Consider the following 22,469-nt stretch of genomic DNA (forward strand, 5'->3'; position numbering starts at 1 on the left):
GGATTTAATTTTTTTTTAACAGTTTAATATACAGTTGATAGTGGAATATCGGAGAAGATTCCACCAACTTCTCGTTCAAAAATATGGATACGGATCTGAACAATGTTACATACTCCGTTGACAAAACCTTCCTTACATTTACCAGTATTCAAACTTGAAGGACTCGCGCTAGAGCTTTGGAGCAGAGAGGACGTGTCTTGAGCTGCTCCCGCTTCTGGTGTTTTGGCCTGACCTTTGGCTAGACTATAGAAGATGAATGGAAGGGACAACTTAAATGCTTTGCCCCTTTGGGCAAACTTAAAAGAAAGGATTCGATTGGATTACATTTTTCTGTGCACCCGACGTATGACCTTGCCTGTGAAGTAATTTTCATGCATCTAGGTGTGAAAGAAGAAGACCTCTCCGGCTTCAGCTAATGCTCAACAATAGGGTGATTATTAAATTCGCTGACCATACGCGGTTTGAAATGGTAGTAAAGGAATATGAGGACAAATCTATTGATATTGGTGAAGGTAAGACTGTGAGAGTTATTAATTTGAGTAGTGATTACACATATGTTTCCGTAAGATATGTCACCGTTTGATATGGATGATGATTTGGTTATCGGTGTCCTAAGTAGTTACGGGAAGGTGCCACTCTGTACGACACAACAGATTTTCCCACGGAAGAGCAAAGGGACTGTTGAACGGTATCCGAACGGCAAGGATGGAGGTAAGGGAAAACATTCCTTCGTCGGTTAATATATGTGGACAACACCAGTAACTTTTATTTATCAAGGCCAACCTAAAACTTGCTATAAATGCGGAAGACGACACATTTAGCTGTTAATTGTACAATGGAAAGCGAATCCAGGTTAAATGTTTTTAACATGGCCGATTTCCCGAATCTTCCTAAAAATAAATGATGGTCCAGATACATTAGAATTGTTGAATGGAGGTGGAAATGAGACCGGTGTTATGTCGAAAGCATCGAATGGTGGTGCTGATGAAGAATCAAAGAACGATCAGGGAGTGGCACACTTGAGAAATAGTATACCTGAAGATAATCAGCTGGAGTTGAACTTATTCACAGGCGAACCAAGCCTAAATACTGGTGTGCAGGAATTGGTGATGAGGTAAGAGGTGATAATATCGATATTGATATTTTTTAATACTGAAAATGATAGTAGGTCCCCTAGACTTTTCCGGACCCTTTGAGCACTCATTTTCGGGAAGGTTATAGTGAGCAGGGGCAACCTGATGTTCCGCAGATGGAGGTGGATCATATGCATGTACGCAAGGAACAGATCAGTGATGATGAAGGATTAAAGGAAATGACTGTTACGGTGTCAGTGCATAAGAATGATGAGCCCACAGATGTGATGATCTCTGAAAATGAGTCTGATATGGACTTGTGCAAGAATATAGTACTAGGTAATGAGGATGGATATGAAGAGCGAATCTTGGATACATCAACTGAAAGTCAGTGGAATATTAATATGGAAAGGGTGGCAAGATGAAGCTTACGAGAGAAGTCTTATCACAAGAGAAGAGGAAAGAAACGAAGACACAAAGCAACGACAACGTACCGAAAAAGAAGAAGTTGTGATTTTTTCTTCTGTCCATGGCTTTACAAATTGCAACGTTAAATGTCAATGGCTTAAACGATGTAAATAAACATGAATGTAGCATCACTCATGGCGCAGTATAAGATAGACATTTGTTGATACAGGAACATAACGTGAAGCAATACGAGTATTAAACTATTTAAGCAATTGTTGTAATATTATATTGAACTCGACGGTTTTGTGTAAAAGGAGGGACTATGGTATGTATTTCTAGAAAGAAGGAAATAGTGGTGTTGTCAACAGACAGAGATTGTAACGGGCGATACTGGGATTTAGGGGTAAGATTTAATGGTTGCATTATCCCTATTGTAAATGTATATGCCCCTACAGGGTCAGGGAGGACTAGAGAGAGAGAGGAGTTTTGGGAATGACCTCACCTTTTTCTGAGACACAAACTTGATTCCCTGGTATTAGGTGGGGTATTTCAATTGTGTGACTTGTCTCAGGGACTGTAGCAATGATAATAGATATTTGGGTGTCCAAGCTCTTGGTACTCTGGTTCAAAATTTAGCTTTAAAGGATAATTATCATTTTTCTAGAGGTATCCCAGGAATATACGTATGTTAAGAAAATTATGGGTCTCGTATAGATAGAATCTACACCGTTAATTTGTTCCGTCACATTACGAGGGCACAAACAATCCCGATTGTTGTTTTTCAGATCACAATATGGTCCTCTTTGAGTATAAAGGTTATTGACTAAAAACATCAACAGATTATTGGAAATTAAATGTAAAAAATTTTGGATTCTGAGAATATAGAAGAGCAATTTCAAGACTTGTGGAAACGGGTACAATCTTATAAATGTAAGTTTCCTGATATGTTGGAATGGTGGGATTGGGCAAAGTTACGATGTAAAGATTTTTTTGTTAAGTTATCCAAGAAGATTTCACAGGAAAAATATGGTTTGTTGAACCTATTACATTGGAGGTTACAACAATTAAATGATGTTCATTATAGAACGGGGATAAGTACGACATGATCCAAACACTGAAAAAGAGAATTTGTGACCTACAGAATGAGTTTTTGGAGGGTGTGAAGATTAGGATAAAAACTGATGAGATGTTGAAAGTGAAAGAGTTTCTTCCTATCTGCTTGGCAAAGAGAAAACTAAAAGAATAAATAATTGTTTTACTAAACTTAAAATAAAAAAGGGGATGGCACGACTGTTGAGGGGACGAATGCGATTTCTGTGCGAATTAGGGAATATTTGAGAATATGTTTCGTTTTGGTTGAAGGTGACCGAACAGTGTATGAGCTTTTTTCTCGACAAGTGTGGACCAGTGCTGAATGGTCAAAGCCTACAAGCTTTATCTACTGAGATTCAGTCAAAGGAGGTGTGGAATGCTATGGAAAAATGTGTAATGGGAAAACTCCTGGGTGCGATGGCCTCCCTATTGAATTTTACAAGAAATTTTGGAATATTATAAAACAGGATTTTATAACTGTATTAAATTATGTATTGGATGTAAAGCGAATGTCCAAGAGTCAGTATGTGAGGTGTAATCAAACTACATGCAAAAAAAGGTGACCTTGCTCTAATAGAAAATTGGAGACCTATAACGTTGTTAAATACTGATTATAAGATTTTTTGCCAAGGTTTTAAAAACAGGTTTGAGTCTTATATTAGACGACATAATTTCCCCTGAGCAATACTGTGCAGTTCAAAGGGAGTTTTCGATTGTCAGTGTAACAGTACCATACGAGACATCATGTTTTATTCAAATGAAAATAAAGTAGATGCTGCCATCTGAGTCTCGATTGGTCAAAAGCTTTTGATAGAGTGCATATTGGTTTTGTATATGAGGTGTTAGCAAAATTTGGTGTTCCGACAGAGTTTATTGATTTAATAAAAATATTATATTTACAATGTGTAAGTCATGTAACGTATTAATGGCTGTCTAAGCAGTTCCTTTCCTGTCAAGAGGTCGGTGAGGCAAGGCTGCCCTATGTTCAATGTTGCTATTCTGTATTTTTCAGGAACCTTTATCATATTAGGGCAATTCAAAGAAAGTAACGATATAATTGGTATTAGTCTTCCAAACCAGACAGTCGTGAAAGTACAAGGGTTTGCTGACGATTCTTACGTATTTGTGTCAACAACAAATTCGATAACAGCTTGTTCTAAGCTCATTCAGCACTTTGAAGTCGCGACAGGTACTAGACTTAACAAAGAAAAAACTACAATGATGGTTTTGGGTGGCAACTGGATTAACAGGCAGGTTTTCCTTTTGGCCAAAAGTGGATTAATCGTTGGTACTAGGTAGTGGTTAATGGTTATTAATCTTATTGTATGAACTTGATTTTTTGGATCACCATTGGAGGGATAACTTTTGTAATAACTTTGATTGGATGCACAGGAAAAACGGTCTGTTATCGCGAATAAGGTTGAAACTGCTGTAAATATGTTGAGTATGAGGAAGTTGTCAATTTTCAGAAGAGTGTAATTGTAAATTCTTTGATTTTATCAAAAGTATGGATATGGCCCATACGTTTACCCCCAGTAAAGAAATATATTGCAAGATTAATACGTGTATCTTTCGGTACACTCTGGAAGGGGATGTACAATCCAATAAAAAGGGCTACGTTATGTTTACGTAGAAGTGAAGGGGGTTTGGGAAGTATTTGATGTGTACTATAAAACTCAAGCTATCTTCAGCTGCACTGTATTAAAGGATGTGTTAAGCGGAACTGGTTTGATGTGTATTATTGTAAACTTAGATTTAGTTATTTGTTGTCATTAAGAGATATAGTTGACGTATCTTATGTGACACCGTCGTTCTATTCGAGTGCCATTGAGGTAATAAGGAAAATGCATAGGCTTAAAAACTTTCCGTATGTTACATGCAAGGCAGCTTATTATTATCTCAAATTGTCTTTAAAACCAAGCATTGAGAGTGATTACCCGCTACTAGATTGGGTGTTGATTTGGAAACGTATTAATGTTCCTTTTATTGGTACTTTGGAGAGGGAATTTATATACAAATATATTCACGGATATTGGCAACAAACCACAGACTGAAGATTTTAAACATTAAAGCTCAGATTTATGTGATAACTGCAGTGAAACAGAATTTATATTGCATATTTTTTATTTTTGTAACCAAATTAAGCCAATTTTTGTTGTATTTTCAAAAGTGTTGGGTGAGATTTGTGATATGAGCCCGGATAACTTTATAAAGATTTTAATGTTTAACTTTCCACTGCAAATTGAAACACGATGATAATAGTGCGTTAGTTTTATTGACAGGTTACTTGTATGCAATGTGGGTGGGTAAAGTGAAAAGATGTCGTTGTCTGATTTGATAATGTATCTTAAGGGTAAACTTATTATGATAGATGGGTTTTGCGGAATACATATAAAATAATAAAAAAACTTTGGTAAGGTTTTCTCAAGGAAATATATGGAATATGTTTTTTTAGAAAAGGATGCCTCAATTTGGTATGATGCTGTTCTTAACATTTACGGTCTGTTAGCTCGAATTCTGTCCAAGAAGGGTATTATTATTGTGTGTGACTCGGTTGAAGACTTCCTGTCTAAAAAATGTAAGGAATTATTGTGAGCTGAACTGTTTGTACAATTTTTTTGTATACAAAAAAAAAAGTGCTATGTAATTTATTAAGTGCTGTATATGAAAAATAAAATTAATATTGCTCCTTAACAATGTAATAAAAAATGTATTGTAACATTAGATATTTTAAATAAAAGAAAAAAAAAAAAAAAACTTGATATACTATAACCCCCGAAAATAGCTTCTGATTCGGGAGCCTTCTTTAAAGTCCATTGCATAGTATTTCCATTTAAATACCTCGAAAACTGATCGATGACTATTAAAAGATATTTATTACCTTCGTTATAAGGAGCGAGTTTAGACATGTCAGTCAGATCACTGCTAACAACGGACGGCACGAGGTTTCGGAGATATGATTTTTCTTCCAGGAAATTTCTTCAGAGTGACTTTATGTCGAGTATAAGAGGGTTGACTCTTTAGGACATTTTAGACATAATCTCTATAGTTATATTCTTCTCAACCTTCCTCACATCTCCGAATAATGTATTTATACCGCTAAAACTGCCTGGGTATTCAACATTTTCATATATCTTCTTCAATACCTGCAGCTGCTTCTTAGTCACCATTTTTGAGCAAAAACTTGGTATTCGGATTCACCCATCATCATATTAGTCCTGAGCTGTAAGCTATCTGCGAGGTCAACCAGCAGATAACCGTGCTACTGGATACGAGATAATGACTTCTTATATATCTAAGAAAATTCGCCACCCTTCTGACGTCCAAATAACTGACGGGCCAAAATTTCAATTTAAACTGTCTATTCTTTACTAGAATGTAATGAGAGCAGTTGAGACTGTTACTTCTACTGAATGTACCCGAATGGAATACATTTCTTCTTCGTATGAATAGTGTCGTCCGTTGTTAGCAGTGATCTGACTGACATGTCTAAACTCGCTCCTTATAACGAAGGTAATAAATATCTTTTATTAGTCATCGATCAGTTTTCGAGGTATTTAAATGGGAATACTATGCAATGGACTTTAAAGAAGGTTCCCGAATCAGAAGCTTTTTTCGGGGGTTATAGTATATCAAGTTTGAATACTGGTAAATGTAAGGAAGGTTTTGTCAACGGAGTATGTAACATTGTTCAGATCCGTATCCATATTTTTGAATGAGAAGTTGGTGGAATCTTGTCCGATATTCCACTATCAATCGTATATTAAACTGTTAAACAAAATTAAACCCAGTGCGACGACTATGGTATGACGGAGTGGATTTTTTAATAACGATTATAATGGTACATTTGGTAAATCAAGAGCATTCACAGCTAATACCTTCCAGGACGCTGCCAGGTGGGAAACGAGTGTCATGGCGACTCCTAAATCGAGTATTGACATGTATTTACTAGAATCGGTGGATTTGAGAATTAGGTTAGAAATGGCTAATAACAGCCGGATTTTGGGTATAGATATAAATGAAGAGTTGAACCACTTGGACGTGGAGAAGGCAAAATTATGGATTGATAGGATTACCCCGAACTATAACGCCATGTCCGCTTTGAATGAGGCTTTATCCGTATAAAACGTATATCATCGGAACAAATGAATCATCTATATTAATCGATCAGGCGTTTGGAACGTGTATTCCCAAGAAGTTAACAGTCGCCTTGGTTGATATGAAGAATGTTTCGGGAGGATATGCCAGGAGCAGGTTATATTTCGAACACTGCGAGTTAAGTAAACATACGTATCACTATTAACGGGAACATTATTCAGAGTACATTCCCCGTGAGAATAACGCAATTATCTTACAAAACGCAGAAGCAATCAGGGCCGAGCATGAAAGCATGATCACTTACAATGCTTTTAAAAGGGGGAGATATATTTTCTGTTTTAGTTTCACGGACAAGGATATGGAGGAATCGCTACCGGTCGAAATTTCCGCTAGTATGAGGATAACAATTAGATTGCCAGGGCCAGTGATAAAGCCTCATGCAGTAATGTTTTCGGGGATACAGAAGGTTAAACATTTTATCAATCGATTCAGACAGACTAATTAAGTGCGACGTTAAAGGGTGAATGGATGGATACTAGGGAATTAGAAATGTCTTTAAAAGACACGTTAGGGCTGTTAATTAGATATTTAGGAATATTCGCCTCAGATGATGTAGGAGGATTTATTTTACCGTTAAGTAGAAATAAAGCTTTAGTCTTTATATCTAACACTTTAGAGTCATCTTCGGGTATTAATAATATACGTAGGTCTCTGGGCATGATTCTACGTGGAAAGGTAACCCAGAAATTTGATTATCTTCTTTGACAGTTACTCTATCGAGCCTAAATTTTATTCGTAAGGATTTTTCAGATTTCTGCGTAATCATTCTGAATTTACGAAGTTAAAGACAGATACAACCAGATATTTCGTATAAGTGCGGACTTGGCGTTCCGTTTTCCGTACACTGTGCCAGTCACCATGGAATAACAAGGAATATACTCTCGGGAATGAAAGAAGTTTTATCAGTACACCATTTACACAGGAGCGATCAGTGGGTCTAACGAAATACTATTTCAAATATCTAAAAAAAATGAAATGTTCAGATTGAAAGTCGGGTAGTAAGAAGAGTCATAACTAATAACGAATGTTTGGAGCGGAGGGGATAGACGATCCGAGGATAGATGACACACACTGTATCCTATTCTTCCCGTTTTGACCGGGTTAACTGTCAGCTCTGTCGTGAAAGGTAAAATACACCTGGATTACTCTATGCGCACATATCAGCATTGCTACCATACTTCATATGTCCTTTGCGAATATTCTTCTAATAGTATATCATTCCGGAATTGATACACTTCAAATTTCTGTTCCAGCGTGTTAGTTATCGACCGTGCTGTAACATCAACCGAGTCGGAGAAGTGCATGCAATAAGTTCGGAAGCTACTTCCGGAAAAAAAAAAGAGAGGGAAAGAAATATATACTGGTGACGGGTAGTAACCTACTCGAAACCGAGAATCAATCTTATCAAAGGCATGGATATGTGACTACAAACCACCTGACTGTGAGTCACTATACTGAGTAAAAAGGACATAATAAACTTTCTCAAAGTCAGGGATGGCGTACGTACTGCGAGCCGGGGAAACAGAGGATAAGAAGGAAATTTGAGATGCTGCTTGTCACGAGACATTGATGGGCACGATGTGTAGCTGGAGAGAGAGAGAGAGAGAGAGAGAGAGAGAGAGAGAGAGAGAGAGAGAGAGAGAGAGGATGTTTACGTATGGGGAAATAAGTAAATGCGGGTTGTGGAAGAATGGATAATAAGTAGAGAAATATTATGAAGTAGGAGGAGAGGAGAAATAAATATATGATGTGTAGTGATAGGAAAGTAAGGAAAAAAATAATAAGTGGTTGGATGGGGAGAAAAGGAGAGAGAGAGAGAGAGAGAGAGAGAGAGAGAGAGAGAGAGAGAGAGAGAGAGAGAAGAATATGTACCGGTGTCAAGTGGATATTTACGTATGGGGAAATAAATAAAAGAGGATTGGGGAAGAATGGATAATAGGTATATAAAGGAGCGTGAATAATTCTAACGGTAAAAAGAGTCTATAGTAACCACGATAATTATACCTTATGTACGTAAATAAGCTACGTTACAATGTTAATGGTAAGTGAAAAAATCTCGTATAGGATATTTACGTATGGGGGGACAGTGGTAAGGCAGTGCGCTAGATACCTCCATAAGAATATGAAGCCGGGTCAGCTCGCGCTCACTGGATTAGAGAGAGAGAGAGAGAGAGAGAGAGAGAGAGAGAGAGAGAGAGAGAGAAAGCGGAGTATATACCGGCGTCAAATGGCACGATAATTATACCTTATGCACGTACATGAAAACATTTTATACATGTAGATAATACGGTGACGTCATGGTCGGACTCTTAAAAAAATAAAAACGTCTCGTGTAAGTAGATAATACTAATTAAAAGATACTTCATGTAAGAAGATAAACTCTTATCACCTTATTATTGTCCCCATACGTAGATATACCTCGCGTAAGGAGATACTCTTATCTCGGATGACCCGCCCCTCAAATGGACTCATGTCCGGAAATGAGCGGATTTGGTTTTTGAACGGATTTGGTTTTGAGCGGATTTGGGCCCTTTTCCCCTACTACACACTACTAGGAGTGTCTCGTCGCTTGGCGAATATATCTTTAAAGGAAACCGACTTGCAAACATCTCGTAATGATCCTTTCATTCACTCCCAGATCCATCGCGACGGGACAGAACTTGGTTAAGGAACACCCACCAGAAGACCCGAGGAAAGAGAGGAAAAGGACAGAAGAGGAAGAACAAAAGAGCAACGGTCCTTCCCGAGAATGGCTCGGACTTCGGCTTCCGTGAAAAGAAGTTTGTCTCTCTGCTTCTTCGTCTTACTGTTGCAGAGTTTTGCAGGTGAGAGACTCCCCACTGAATTCAGCATGACCTGACTGAGGGTGGGAGGGCATTGCAAGTGGAGAAGACACCATCCATTTTTTGTCCAGTTCTCGAAAGGTGAACTGGCATCACCTGTGCGCTTCCATTTAGTATTTTTCTTTTTTATTTTCCGGGATTTCAAACACTCCTCAGTTACCCCAATTCACACTTGCGTAGAGGTGAGAAAGTATGTCTAAGAGTATGCTAAGAGAACAGTCGTTCATTTTCTGTATTATCATTATTATTATTATTTTTTTTTTCACAGTCCTCCAATTCGACTGGGTGGTATTTATAGTGTGGGGTTCCGGGTTGCATCCTGCTTCCTTAGGAGTCCATCACTTTTCTTACTATGTGCACCGTTTCTAGGATCACACTATTGCATGAGTCCTGGAGTTACTTCAGCCTCTAGTTTTTCCAGATTCCTTTACAAGGATCTTGGGATCGTGCCCAGTGTTCCTATGATGATGGGTACAATTTCCACTGGCATATCCCATTTCCTTCTTATTTCTATTTTCAGGTCTTGATACTTATCCATTTTTTCCCTTTCTTTCTCTTCAACTCTGGTGTCCCATGTTGATTTTGTCAATCAACGTCACGTCTGGTCTATTTGCATGTATCACACTATCTGTCCTGATACCATAGTCCCAGAGGATCTTTGCCTGATCGTTTTCTGTCACTCCTTCAGGTTGTTGTTCGTACCACTTATTACTGCAAGGTAGCTGATGTTTCTTGCACAGGCTCCAGTGGAGGGCTTTGGCTACTGTATCATGCCTCTTTTTGTACTGGTTCTGTGCAAGTGCCGGACATTCGCTTGCAATGTGGTTTATGGTTTGATTTTTCGTATTGCACTTCCTACATATGGGAGAGATGTTATTTCCATCTATCGTTCTTTGAACACATCTGGTTCTTAGGGCCTGATCTTGTGCCGCTGTTATCATTCCTTCAGTTTCCTTCTTGAGCTCTCCCCTCTGTATCCATTGCCATGTGTCATCGCTGGCTAGTTCTTTAATCTGTCTCATATATTGTCCGTGCATTGGTTTGTTGTGCCATTCCTCTGTTCTGCTTGTCATCCTCCTGTCTCTGTATATTTCTGGGTCTTCGTCTACTTTTATCAGTCCTTCCTCCCAAGCACTCTTGAGCCACTCGTCTTCACTGGTTTTCAGATATTGCCCCAGTGCTCTGTTCTCGATGTTGACGCAGTCCTCTCCCTCCTTCCTTTCGTGTTATCTATAGTCTGTCCATATTTGCTCTTGGGTGTAGTGTTTTGTGTATTGTCATATGTTTCCTAGTTTTCCGGTCTATGCTGCGGAGTTCTGCCTTCGTCCATTCCACTATTCCTGCGCTGTATCTGATTACTGGCACTGCCCATGTGTTAATGGCTTTTATCATATTTCTGGCGTTGAGTTTTGACTTGAGTATCGCCTCGAGTCTCTGAATATATTCTTTCCTGATCGTGTCCTTCATCTCTTGGTGTTTTATATCCCCACCTTCCATTATTCCCAGGTATTTGTTGCTCCCATCTGGTAGCTTTATCCCCTCAGTCCTTGTTACTTTGGCCTTTTGCATGTTGACTAAGGCACATTTTTCTATTCCAAACTCCATCCTGATGTCCCCAGATACAATCCTTAGAGTCTGGATTAGGGTATCTATTTACTTGATTATTATTATTATTATTATTATTATTATTATTATTATTATTATTATTATTATTATTATTATTATTATTATTATTATTATTATTATTATTATTATTATTCAGTAGATGAAACCTATTCATATGGAACAAGCCCACAAAAGGGGCTACGAACTTGAATTTCAAGCTTCCAAAGAGTATGGCGTTCATTTGAGCAGTGAAAGAGGAGGTAAAGTGAAATACAGGCTGAAGAGATCCCGCTCATCAAAAAAAGAAAAAAGATAATATTAATAATAAATAGGTAAATATAGAAAAAAGAAAATATCTTGTACTTTTCCCATTTCATTCTTTTCAAAAGAAATTTGGAAAAAAATGTGAAATTCTTATTGCACCAGGAAATTGATGCAAATGAAGGCATCCGGGATGTGGCTGAGTTACATTCTCTACATTCGTTACTGGAGAACAGAAAAAAAAAACATTAACAATCAAGTTTAAAACGGGCCGTTGCAGGAGCGTCTTAATATCTGTACCTTACGATGTGTGAATAAAGTTAAGTATATCTTAGTTTAACCAGACCACTCAGCTGATCAACAGATCTCCTAGGGCTGGCCCGAAGGATGAGATATTTTTAAATGGCTACAAACCAATTGGTTACCTAGCAACGGGACCTACAGCTTATTGTGGGATCCGAGCCCCATTCTATCGAGAAATTAATTTCTAATCACCAGAAACAAATTCCTCTGATTCCACATTGGTAGGGCGGGGAATCGAACTCGAGACTATCGAATCGGTAAGTGAGCACGTTCAATACTCGTCCAACGAGGAATTACGATGTGTGAATAAACACGAAAGCCCTTGATACTGAACTTGTGCATTTTGCATGAATTTTTTTTTTTTTTTTGGTATTGTTCGTCACAGAATGAATATTTTCAGTTTTACCCATAAACTGTTCACATTTTTTCCCTGATTGAAAGTTAATTCCTGATTGAAAGTTAATTCCTGATTGAAAGCTAATTCCTGATTGAAAGTTAATTCCTGATTGAAAGTTAATTCCTGATTGAAAGCTAATTCCTGATTGAAAGTTAATTCCTGATTGAAAGCTAATTCCTGATTGAAAGTTAATTCCTGATTGAAAGCTAATTCCTGATTGAAAGTTAATTCCTGATTGAAAGCTAATTCCTGATTGAAGTAATTCCTGAAATTGAAAAAAGCTTAATTCCTGTTGAAATTAATTCCCTGATTGAAATTTAAGTTGAAATTCCTGATTGAAAGCTAATTCCTGATTGAAAGTTAAGGGGCATCATTTGGGATGGGGGACTGGGGTTGTTGGGCCACTTGGCCCTCTTCAAGACATTGGTGGTTTCTTGAATCAACCAAGAGTTGGTTTGCCCCTTAGCTTTTGAAATAATAACTTTTAGCCTCGCCCCAAATATAGCAATTCCTTCAAAGGGCATCTCCTCATCTGGCTCCAATGTTAGTTGTGTATTCTCAGTCATGTCACCTCGGGATCTATCTTAGACGGTGGGCCCCGCCCACCAAAAGGGTGTGTTTAGGTTAGCATCTCAAGCGTCCAAACTTCATCCTACAAAAGAGAGAGCGACTCAAACAGATAACCACGTTACCATCTGCAGGAAATGCCGTAGAACTCTCCCAGTCACTCCGCTGCATCAAGGTCCCTCCCGTCCTCCTCTCCGCGGCCACCGTCACCAAGTCTCTGGCAGTGAGCAGAACTAACTGTGCAACCGCCGTCTCACAGACCCCTTGGGCGCATCTCATGTGCTACAGTAACGACTCGTGCAACATGTATGACGTCTAAGTGCCTATGAACTTTGTAGACCTATCCCAGGATGCCCTGACTTGTTGCACTGATCAACTCAATGGTAAGGAGGCTGCAGCCGATTTCCTTTTGCTTTTCATGGTTCTGTTCGGGGAAATATATATATATATATATATATATATATATATATATATATATGTGTGTGTATATATATATATATATATATATATATATATATATATATATATATATATATATATATATATATATATATATATTATCATTATAATTTTTTATTTCCTACGTTTCGTAATAACTCTACTACATCGTCAGGGACTCTGTTAAATAATGAATAACATGACCTTTTAAAAAATGACTCCATAAATCAATAACCTTCATAAATTACAACAGAAAATTGAAGAAAAAACTGAGACAAAAGCATATATGTATGCATATATATATATATATATATATATATATATATATATATATATATATATATATATATATATATATATATATACACACTTGAATCACTTCTATGCGTCATTTAGAGCTACATTTTTGCTCCTTCATCTGGTGATAATGAGCAGTTCTAACAGCGCTGCAAATAGCCGTACTTAAAATATACGATATTTTCGTCCTCTTAAGTATGCAGGTGGGGGAATTGCTATTCACCAACACAACTCTGAGTTCTCTCTGTCCCCACAGCATGCACGGACGGAAACAAGACCATCGCGCACGGCGCTGTGGCCATTTTCAACTGCATGAGGATGAAGTGCAATAATGGTAGCCTTGAAGGGATCGCAGAACCGAAAGGTACAGTGACTGCCAAACAGACTATACAGTCTTTTAGGGCCGTTCAGTGTAAATTTAAATCATGTCATCAAATTGTCACCAATACACGTCGGCAACATATAGCACACACATCACAAACGGGTTCAAGATGGGTCAATGGCATGCTGGAGGTTCTAACCAGTGCTTCATACAATGTTCCAGCATTTGCAAAGGACTCGTTCTCCACTTTCAGTTGTCAACTTGTTTTCAACCTGTTTGTGATATGTATGCAATAAGTTGCTGAAGTGAGTTTATGGTATGTTTGATTGGTGAGGATGCATCCTAACTATTTCATCAATTTCCCTGAAAAAATTATTAGAAACATTATATGTTATCTGTTGACAAGCAAAAGAAATGAGAACATTTGAACATGCACAGCACGATTTGAAAGATTTCTGAACGAAACTTGAAATTTTGCCAAAAAATGATTCACCAAGTTTATCTGTATCATGAATCATTAAAGTTATCCCTCTGTAAGAAGGAGAGTTAAACATTTTGTTTCCTACGACCTTCAGGAGGCAACTTCAGATTCCTCAGTTATCAACTTGGCTGTCTCTATGTGCATCAAGTAGCAATGAATTGGCAGTCTGCACGAGAGAACTGCCAGTCCTATGGTGCAGACCTATACGTCCCTGATCATGACCAAGATGTGATGGCTTTACGAAATTACGTCAAGATACTGGGTGGTAAGAACTAAATTTCTCTCTTTCACTACACACACACACACACACATATATATATATTACATATACATATTATATAGCAGACTCGGTTCCACAAGCACAACAATGATTAAAGGGTATAAAACCATTTTAACTCACGAAAAGGCCTCTACAATTAAAAATGTTCTTTAGGTAAGGGGGAACAGCTGTCAAGAATAAACTGGGATACTAGAATTGAATAAGATGAGGTATATTATATTCACCATATTCACCAACTTTTCCCTTGCCCAAGGAAAATTGTTTAAGCAAATTGGAATTTAAAATAAAACTCTAGAGGCCAACATCAACTCTCATACAGCTTTGATAGAAGTGATTTAGGAACAGGCATAATTATTTCTGTCTGGGAGACTCATTAATCCTGGATAGGTGTCGTTATTTTGGTGCCCCTTGAAAGGTTTGTGGGGTCGAGCTCGACCCGAGCACCCAGAAAAATTTGTAGCTATGCTGTACATTTTAATTTCTAAAATCAATTTCACCATTGCCGAACACTACTGAGAAGATAAATCATACCCCTCTACAAATTAAATATTTTTTACCAATATATTTAAAAAATAAGTATATAAAAAATAATTTACAAAAATATTTACAAAAAATACAAAACATGCTATATACAAAGAAAAATTGAGGGAATTCTTCCTAAAACTATTATTTACAATATGTGACTGCCAGAAAAGGTGTCGGACCCATAGAGGTCAAAATCTGAAAAGAGAAAAAAGGGTGTTTTTTTGGCCAAAAAAAAAAAAAAGCCAAAATTTCACAAATTTTTTTTGGTACCTAAATGATACAGGAAGTGGCTAAGTTTTTGATAGAATGAATTCATATTATCCTAGAACGGAATTATGCAAAAAGATCTGCACTAAGATGTAATTTACTGTTAAACTAGAAATGTTATTCTCTGTCTCTCTCTGTCTCTGTCTCTCAAACAATAATTTACGAAAATATTTACAAAAAATACAAAATACGCTACATACACACACAAATTGAGGGAATCCTTCCTAAAACAAATATTTACAATATGTGACTGCCAGAAAAGGGGTTGGACCCATAGAGGTCAAAATCAGAAAAGAGAAAAAAAGGTATGTTTTTTGGGCCAAAAAAATTTTCAAAATTTCACGAATTTTTTTTGGCACCTAAATGAAATAGGAAATGGCTATTTTTTTATAGAATAAACTCATATTATCCTAGAACGGAATTATGTAAAAAGATCTGCACTAAGATGTAATTTACTCTCATATCAGAAATGTTATTCCCTCTCTGTCTCTGTCTCTCTCTCTCTCCCTCTTTCTCTCTCTCTCTCTCTCTTTCTGTCTCTCTCTCTCTACAGTGTCATGATTTATTGACATAAGCTCATGTAATCTGTCACCAGAAAAGGCAGAGACCCACTACTTCCCACCCCCTATCTCCCCCTCTTGTGTCGTAATCATTTCAGGGTAATCACCCTCGCGTCCATCACTTTGTGACACAAACTTGACGTTTTTGCCATAGAGGTGTCAGCAACTTCTAAACTATCATCAACATGACTTTATAATTCCATTAGAAATAAGTTGATGACATCCATTCCCAGAGAATACTGTTGATGAAAAATGCAAAAAATAAATGCAAAAACCTGAGAAATTGGCATTCAAAGGAAATTGGACCAAATGGCAATATAAGGTATCTCAGCCACAACCAATGGCAAGCATAATGTACACACACCTTCTACCTACAGTTTCCAACAATATAAAACTATCCCAGAGTCAACAGTGTTAAACAGGAAATCACTACTTGATAACTTTGCCTATGTATCTCACATATGTTCAAAAGAAACTATTACTCAGAAAAAGGGAAAGGACAAAGGCAAGGCAAACGCAGGTTTCGACATGATTGTAGTGTGTGTTCTGCTATCCTCTTGTAGGTCGATCACACCTATATCGGAGATAGATGATGATTTATGGGGAAAAAACATGCTTTTTTAAACACTCCTCAGGTCGTGCTCGACCCAGCAAACCTATCCAGGCCAGAAAACTTCATTAGTGACCCTAAAGAAAGCAATGGTCACACACTTATTACCTCTTTGCAGTGCTTGTTTTACATGTTCCATACAATAGTTAATAACTTTCTTTATGATACTGGTATTTTTCACTTGCATGCCCTACTTATGCAATATTTAGTATCTTACTTGATTTGGTAATCAATCTAGACTTTTCTGATAAGTAACATTATGGCCTCAGCAAGTAATAATGTAGGAGAGTTATATGTTCACCAAAGTCCTTCTGCATTCTGTTTCTATGCTGTCTGTCCAGTTGTGCAAAATGCGTCTCACAAAAGTCAAGTAAGGCTTCAAAACATGTTTGAGTAGTGGGTTGATGGGTATGCGGCAGGTGATTGAATTCAGGAAAGGATGCAGCCCTGGGGTTTGAGTCAGGAATTTTGTTTATATAGTTCCATCAAAAACATTCAGTGGTAGTGCAGAATGATAAAGAAAATTCAGTGGTATGTTGAAGAACCACAGAATGATCAAGACCATTCAGTGGTAGGCTGAAGAACCACAGATTAATCCAGAACATTTTACAGTATGTTGTGCAACAGACTTGCTAGTAAAACTGACTGCTACACAACTGGACTGTAAGGTTGCTGAGGGAACTAAATGCCATTGCGCCTGGACCACAGAATTGCTGGGGAAGTTCTGTGCAAAGGGCATGGGCAGCAGATTTCCTAAGGAAATTTAATCATTTTGAAAGCAGTTTTATTTTATTTATTGCTGCCCAGCAAATAGCACTGTATAATTTTGGCATGATGCATTAACTTCACCTTCAAATAACAACAGTTATCTCTCTTTTTTCTTATATGTTCAGGTTCGAGCTACTGGATTGGTATAAATTCTCTGCTTTGGACGAATGGAAAGGCCGTCAACTTAACCGTGTGGGACATAGGTCAACCAGATGGAAAAACAGAGTGTGGAATGTTTTTGAATGACGTTAGCTACAATGTTCATGACAATCTTTGTACTGTAGCATACTACTCTGTCTGCCAGTTTAAGTAACCCCCAAAGGATCTTGATGTTTTTGCTAAGACTCTGCGACGATCACCTCTTTCATAAGGACAAATTAAGAGAGTTTCTTATCACATATGAAAGAAAATGCGTGAAGGCAATATGCCTAAACTTTCTGCAAAGCTCAGATTGAGGTAAAAGGTAATTTAGGTGTCGAGTCCTACCTTAGCATCCTGTCAGTGTCAAATCTGCTGGAAATTCATGAGAAATAAACCAAGTATGACAAGTGCTCACACTAGCTACACTAACAAAGGGTACAACTGGATGTCAATATAAATAGCACTTGCAGAAAAATCCAAAGGACTAGGTTCACAGTTTTCACTGCTCAAGATCTGACAGTAAGGGGCTTGATCCTATATACCACCTGGTGTGAAATGACTTGGTTACTGCAGTTGTGCTTTAGAATTCTCCCTCTTCACCTAAACATATACAAGTTCATCAATTCGTTGGACTTGCAGTACATTGATTTTATTTTGTGAGTGTTCTACTTTGTAAGTGGCTCTAGTTGTGTTGCACCTTTTAGTGTTGACGTTCTTGATACCCAGCTAGCCAAGTTAGAGAACATCATGATAGTTATGTGAGCTAAATAGTAAAATTAAAAACTTGCGCACCTAAATTTTTACTGACCTTGCAAAATTTATCACAAAAAATGGAGCGCCTACAGTTTTGTTGGCCAAGAGTATCATCTGCTAGAGATAACTGGCAGACGAATACAAACAAGATGGCAGGCGTATGTTTTGGCGCGATTTTTGAAAATGTGCAGTAACAGAATATCGAAAGGCCTGTAAAAATTGTAAGGTGGACCTTGTTGGGAACTGGGGTTTTTGGGTGGGGGGAAAACACATAAGAAAGGGTAAATGGACATGGAAATCGTATTTTCAGGTGTAAATGTCCTTAAAACGGTAAGGGGGGACCTATTGGGAAACCGGGGTTTTTGGGTTGGGGGGGAAACAAAGACGACAACAATTAACACTGGGAAATCCATGAAACAGCTGCGTGGCTGATCCCCTACTCTACATTCGTTCGCCGAGCGGTCTGGCTAACTGAACTGTCCCCCTACTCTACATTTGTATTTCGAACATATGAGCTGTTTACCTAAGTGAACGTTTGGGCACGAGATGTGCGGCCTGGCTAACTAAACTGACCCTAACCAAACAAAGCAACCTAACCTGACTTAGGGCGCATGCCTTAATCTGGTCCCCCCCCTTTATGGTAAGTTCTCTCAGTAAGCAATGTGATGCTACCTTTTTAGTGATAATTTTTTTTAACCTCTGCTGTTACTTGAACGTTTGGACATGACTGGCCCCGGTCACTTCTTACGCATATATAAACACACTTAGTAATTCCTAGAATACCAGGATTAAAGTTATGTCCGAGTTCATAGTTCAAACACATGGACTGTTAGAGTACGTGAATGTTTGGATATGGTGACCAGCCCTATCTTCCACTTGCCAATAAAAACACTTACCTGCTATATATTATCTACTCGGTTGCGGCAAATTGCACGTGCACGGGATACGAGGTGAAAGACGCGGACGTTGACATGCTGACTCACTGGAACAGACTGAGGTCGAGGCATGGGCATAGCCATGGTCGGGCAGGGTCGGGTCACGGAACTACTTACCTTGGCGGAGTGATTGTGGGCCGGGCAAAAGATTGCCATTTGTTAGAAATGTGGTATATAGGGTGGAGTGCCCAACAACACTTTATTACATTTATGTTACAACATTTTGGAGCGCCTACAGTTTAGATGGCGGCTGTTTGTTTTGGAGCTAGTTTTGAAAATATGTGTAGTACAATAAAACCAAAAAACCTATAATAACGGTAAGGGGGGACCATGTTGGGAAACGGGGTTTTTGGGTGGGGGGAGAACACAGAAGAAATGGTAAATGTCCTTAAAATGGTAAGGGGGGACCTATTGGGAAACCGGGGTTTTTGGGTGGGGGGAATAGAAAGACGATGACAATGAACATTCGTTCCGTGTTCGGTCTGGCTAACTAAACTGTCCCCCTACTCAGTATAGTTGGCCAAGGGTATATCCTCTGCTAGATAATTGGTTCATGAGATGAGTGGCCTAGGTAACTAAACTGTCCCCCTACTCTACATTCGTTGCCCGAACATATGCGCTGTTAGCCTAAGTGAACGTTTGGGCTTTGCCCTCCTGGACCCCCCAGTATGATATGGTAACAGTGCTTGCGACCTAACCGAAGGAATCACCCTAACCACACTTAGGTCGCGTGCCATAACCTGGCCGGGGGCACCCAGTACGGTATGGAAACGGTGATTGTGACCTAACCACACAAACCACCCTAACCTTACTTAGGGTGTGTGCCCTTACCTAGCCGGGAGGAGAACCCGTATGGTGGGTTCTGTTAGTAAGCATTATAATGCTACACTTACAGCGATCATTTAATGAAAATGTACCGTTACTTGTGCGTTCGGATGACTGGCACCGTTAACTTCTTATGGACATGTAAACACACTTGGTATTTCCTAGAATACATGCATTAAAGTTATGTCTGAGTTCATAGTTCAGACATGTGAACTGCTAGCGAATGTGAATATTCGGATATGGTGAGCAGCCCTGACTTCCACTTGCCAATAAAAACACTCACCTGCTATATATTACCTACTTGGTTTCAACCTTAACAAATGAATGTATCGTACATATACATCGATTAACTTACCTTAATATTGTGAGGCGTCAAATCCGGGTCAGCCCGAGAGTCCCCCTAGAAATATAGTCAAGCTTAGAGTTGAAAATCGGAATCATCCGAGTCTTCTGGGAAGACGAGTCTTCTTTTCTTTCTGGCTGGGACGGTTTTAACTGGACAACTGGAATTTGTGGAACAGGCACGGGTGGAGATGACAATCCTGTTTGTACGGCGACGTCCCGGGATTGTGTGATTCCAGCGACATTAGACCTCATTTTGGCGGGTGTTGAATCTACTTTAATTAATGGATATGCACGTTTGATTAATTCTAAAAAAGTTTTAAAAGGGCAATCAACTCCGGTAAGGTAACGTTTTTTTACACAATACATTGAAAAATAAGAATTATACAAGTTTTTGACTGTGCCACTTCTAGGTAAAACATTTCATTTCAAAACCCGCCAAGTAGATTCTATCTTGTTTGTGTGTATGTTTTTATCATGTGGATCTACAAAATGTAATGTGTGATTGTTATGGTGTGTTTTTAAATGTTGACTTAAATTTTGGTAAGATTTCCAACAATCAGAAATTACAATCGAATCTGGGTGTATGTTTTCAATTAAAATGGGAAGAAGTGTTTCCATAGTTCTGTCTGGAATAACCTGAACAAATGTTTCCTTTGTTTGGCAGTCAATCCCGCAGAGAACCCAACAACCATTGACATGCATTCCATTGTTAAATTTTCTCTTACCAAACTTGGACTCGTCAATCTCTACCACGTGACCTGGCCCACCAATTTTCCAGTTGTCCATCAACAAAATGTCTACACATATGTCTTGGCAGAAATTGTACCAATCGACGATTGTGTTTGGCGACCCGATTCTCAAATTCAGCTGCATATATTACTGGAGAGCGTAGTGAATCCAGCTATGAATTAACATTAAGATGGTGCCGAAGGAGATGCAAGCCAGAGAAAAAGGAGCCACTAGGAATGGGAGTGTGCTTCTGGCATTGTCTTGCGTTGCACCTCCATTGAAAAGTATCACCTTGTTCCACAAGACTGACGGTGCCTTTGTTACACTGACTGCACAAGCCACTAAAATCACCAAGAAGGCTGGTCTTCATCAAATAAATGAGCAGTGATTGTTCATCATGGCACAGAATTACAAGGTCCGGCATAGTAACTTGAATGGCAGCGGCAAATTGCACGTGTATGGGACACAACGTTGAAGAAGCAGACATGATGAATGTTTACAAGCTGACACACAAGAACAGATTGAGGTCAAAGCATGGTCAGGCAGGGTCGGGCAGGGTCAGGTCAGGGTTACCTTGGTGGAGGGATTAAGGGCCGGGCAGAAGGTGTTGCACGGCCTGGCCACAGGTTTCGTCACGGTATAGGTGGGTAGAAATGAACGTCTGCTAGGTAATCGGCAGACAGATACAAACAAGATGGTGGCTGTTTGTTGTGGCGAAAGTTTTGAAAGTCTGACAGGTGGCAGCATGTTCGGGCAGGGTCGGGTCCGTGAACTACTTACCGTGGCGGAGTGATTATGGGCCGGGCAAAAAGGTGTTGCACCGCCTGGCCAACTAAACTGTAAACTACCCGCGAATTATTATTATTCCGTGATACATACTATTATCAGTTTCATCCACATGGTAATACAGCTTTTACTTATCAAAGTAAATTTATGCGTTTAATTAACTAGGCATTAACGTTATAATAAATGTACACCATGGTGGTATAATATAGTATATTCATGCTAATTACCATAATTTTCATTACTATGACTTAAAAATTATCTTATTTTAGTTGACGGTGTATAATGATGGAGTCGTCTCCTTCATTATTTTAAAAGTTTTCTTTAAGGTTTGCGTTCAAAATAAAATCTTTTCGATATTTAAAAGGAAAGTAAAGCTAGCGTTCTCATAACTGAAGTCTAACATCCTTTATACTTTACCGTTACGTCCTCCGTATTACAGTTTAATTTAAAAAAATGGAATATTATCTTGAGACTTGCGTGATTTGAAGGCCTAGCGACTCGTTTTCTGTCGTATCAGAACATACTCATAGAAAACGAAAGAATGGGATGCGGCCACCTATATAGCGGTAACTACATAACTCTTCATGTATATCGGGCAAGGTTACTGTAAATCTGCAAACAGAATAAGAAAATGCGATGGAATTGCGTCGGTAATAAGGTAAACATCCACATTTCCTTTTCATAACCAAGGAAAATTGAT

At 38.5% G+C, this 22,469-nt stretch overlaps 1 protein-coding gene across 1 annotated transcript; it reads left to right on the forward strand.

The window, feature by feature from the left end:
• Positions 1-13,032: 13,032 nt before the first annotated feature.
• On the forward strand, positions 13,033-17,568 carry LOC135214184 (uncharacterized). The gene is made up of 4 exons (XM_064248253.1): positions 13,033-13,090; positions 13,699-13,806; positions 14,340-14,510; positions 17,381-17,568. The coding sequence occupies exons 1-4, from the start codon at positions 13,033-13,035 to the stop codon at positions 17,566-17,568; spliced, it is 525 nt and encodes a 174-aa protein (XP_064104323.1).
• The last annotated feature ends 4,901 nt before the right edge of the window (positions 17,569-22,469 follow it).

This window comes from Macrobrachium nipponense, chromosome 45, assembly GCF_015104395.2.
Source record: "Macrobrachium nipponense isolate FS-2020 chromosome 45, ASM1510439v2, whole genome shotgun sequence".
NCBI lineage: Eukaryota > Metazoa > Arthropoda > Malacostraca > Decapoda > Palaemonidae > Macrobrachium > Macrobrachium nipponense.

Coding starts and splice junctions, on each gene's coding strand:
- LOC135214184 (XM_064248253.1), top strand. CDS start 13,033: ATGAACTTTGTAGACCTATCCCAGGATGCCCTGACTTGTTGCACTGAT. Junction 13,091..13,698: donor TTGCACTGATCAACTCAATG/GTAAGGAGGCTG, acceptor CTGTCCCCACAG/CATGCACGGACGGAAACAAG. Junction 14,511..17,380: donor TTACGTCAAGATACTGGGTG/GTAAGAACTAAA, acceptor TTATATGTTCAG/GTTCGAGCTACTGGATTGGT.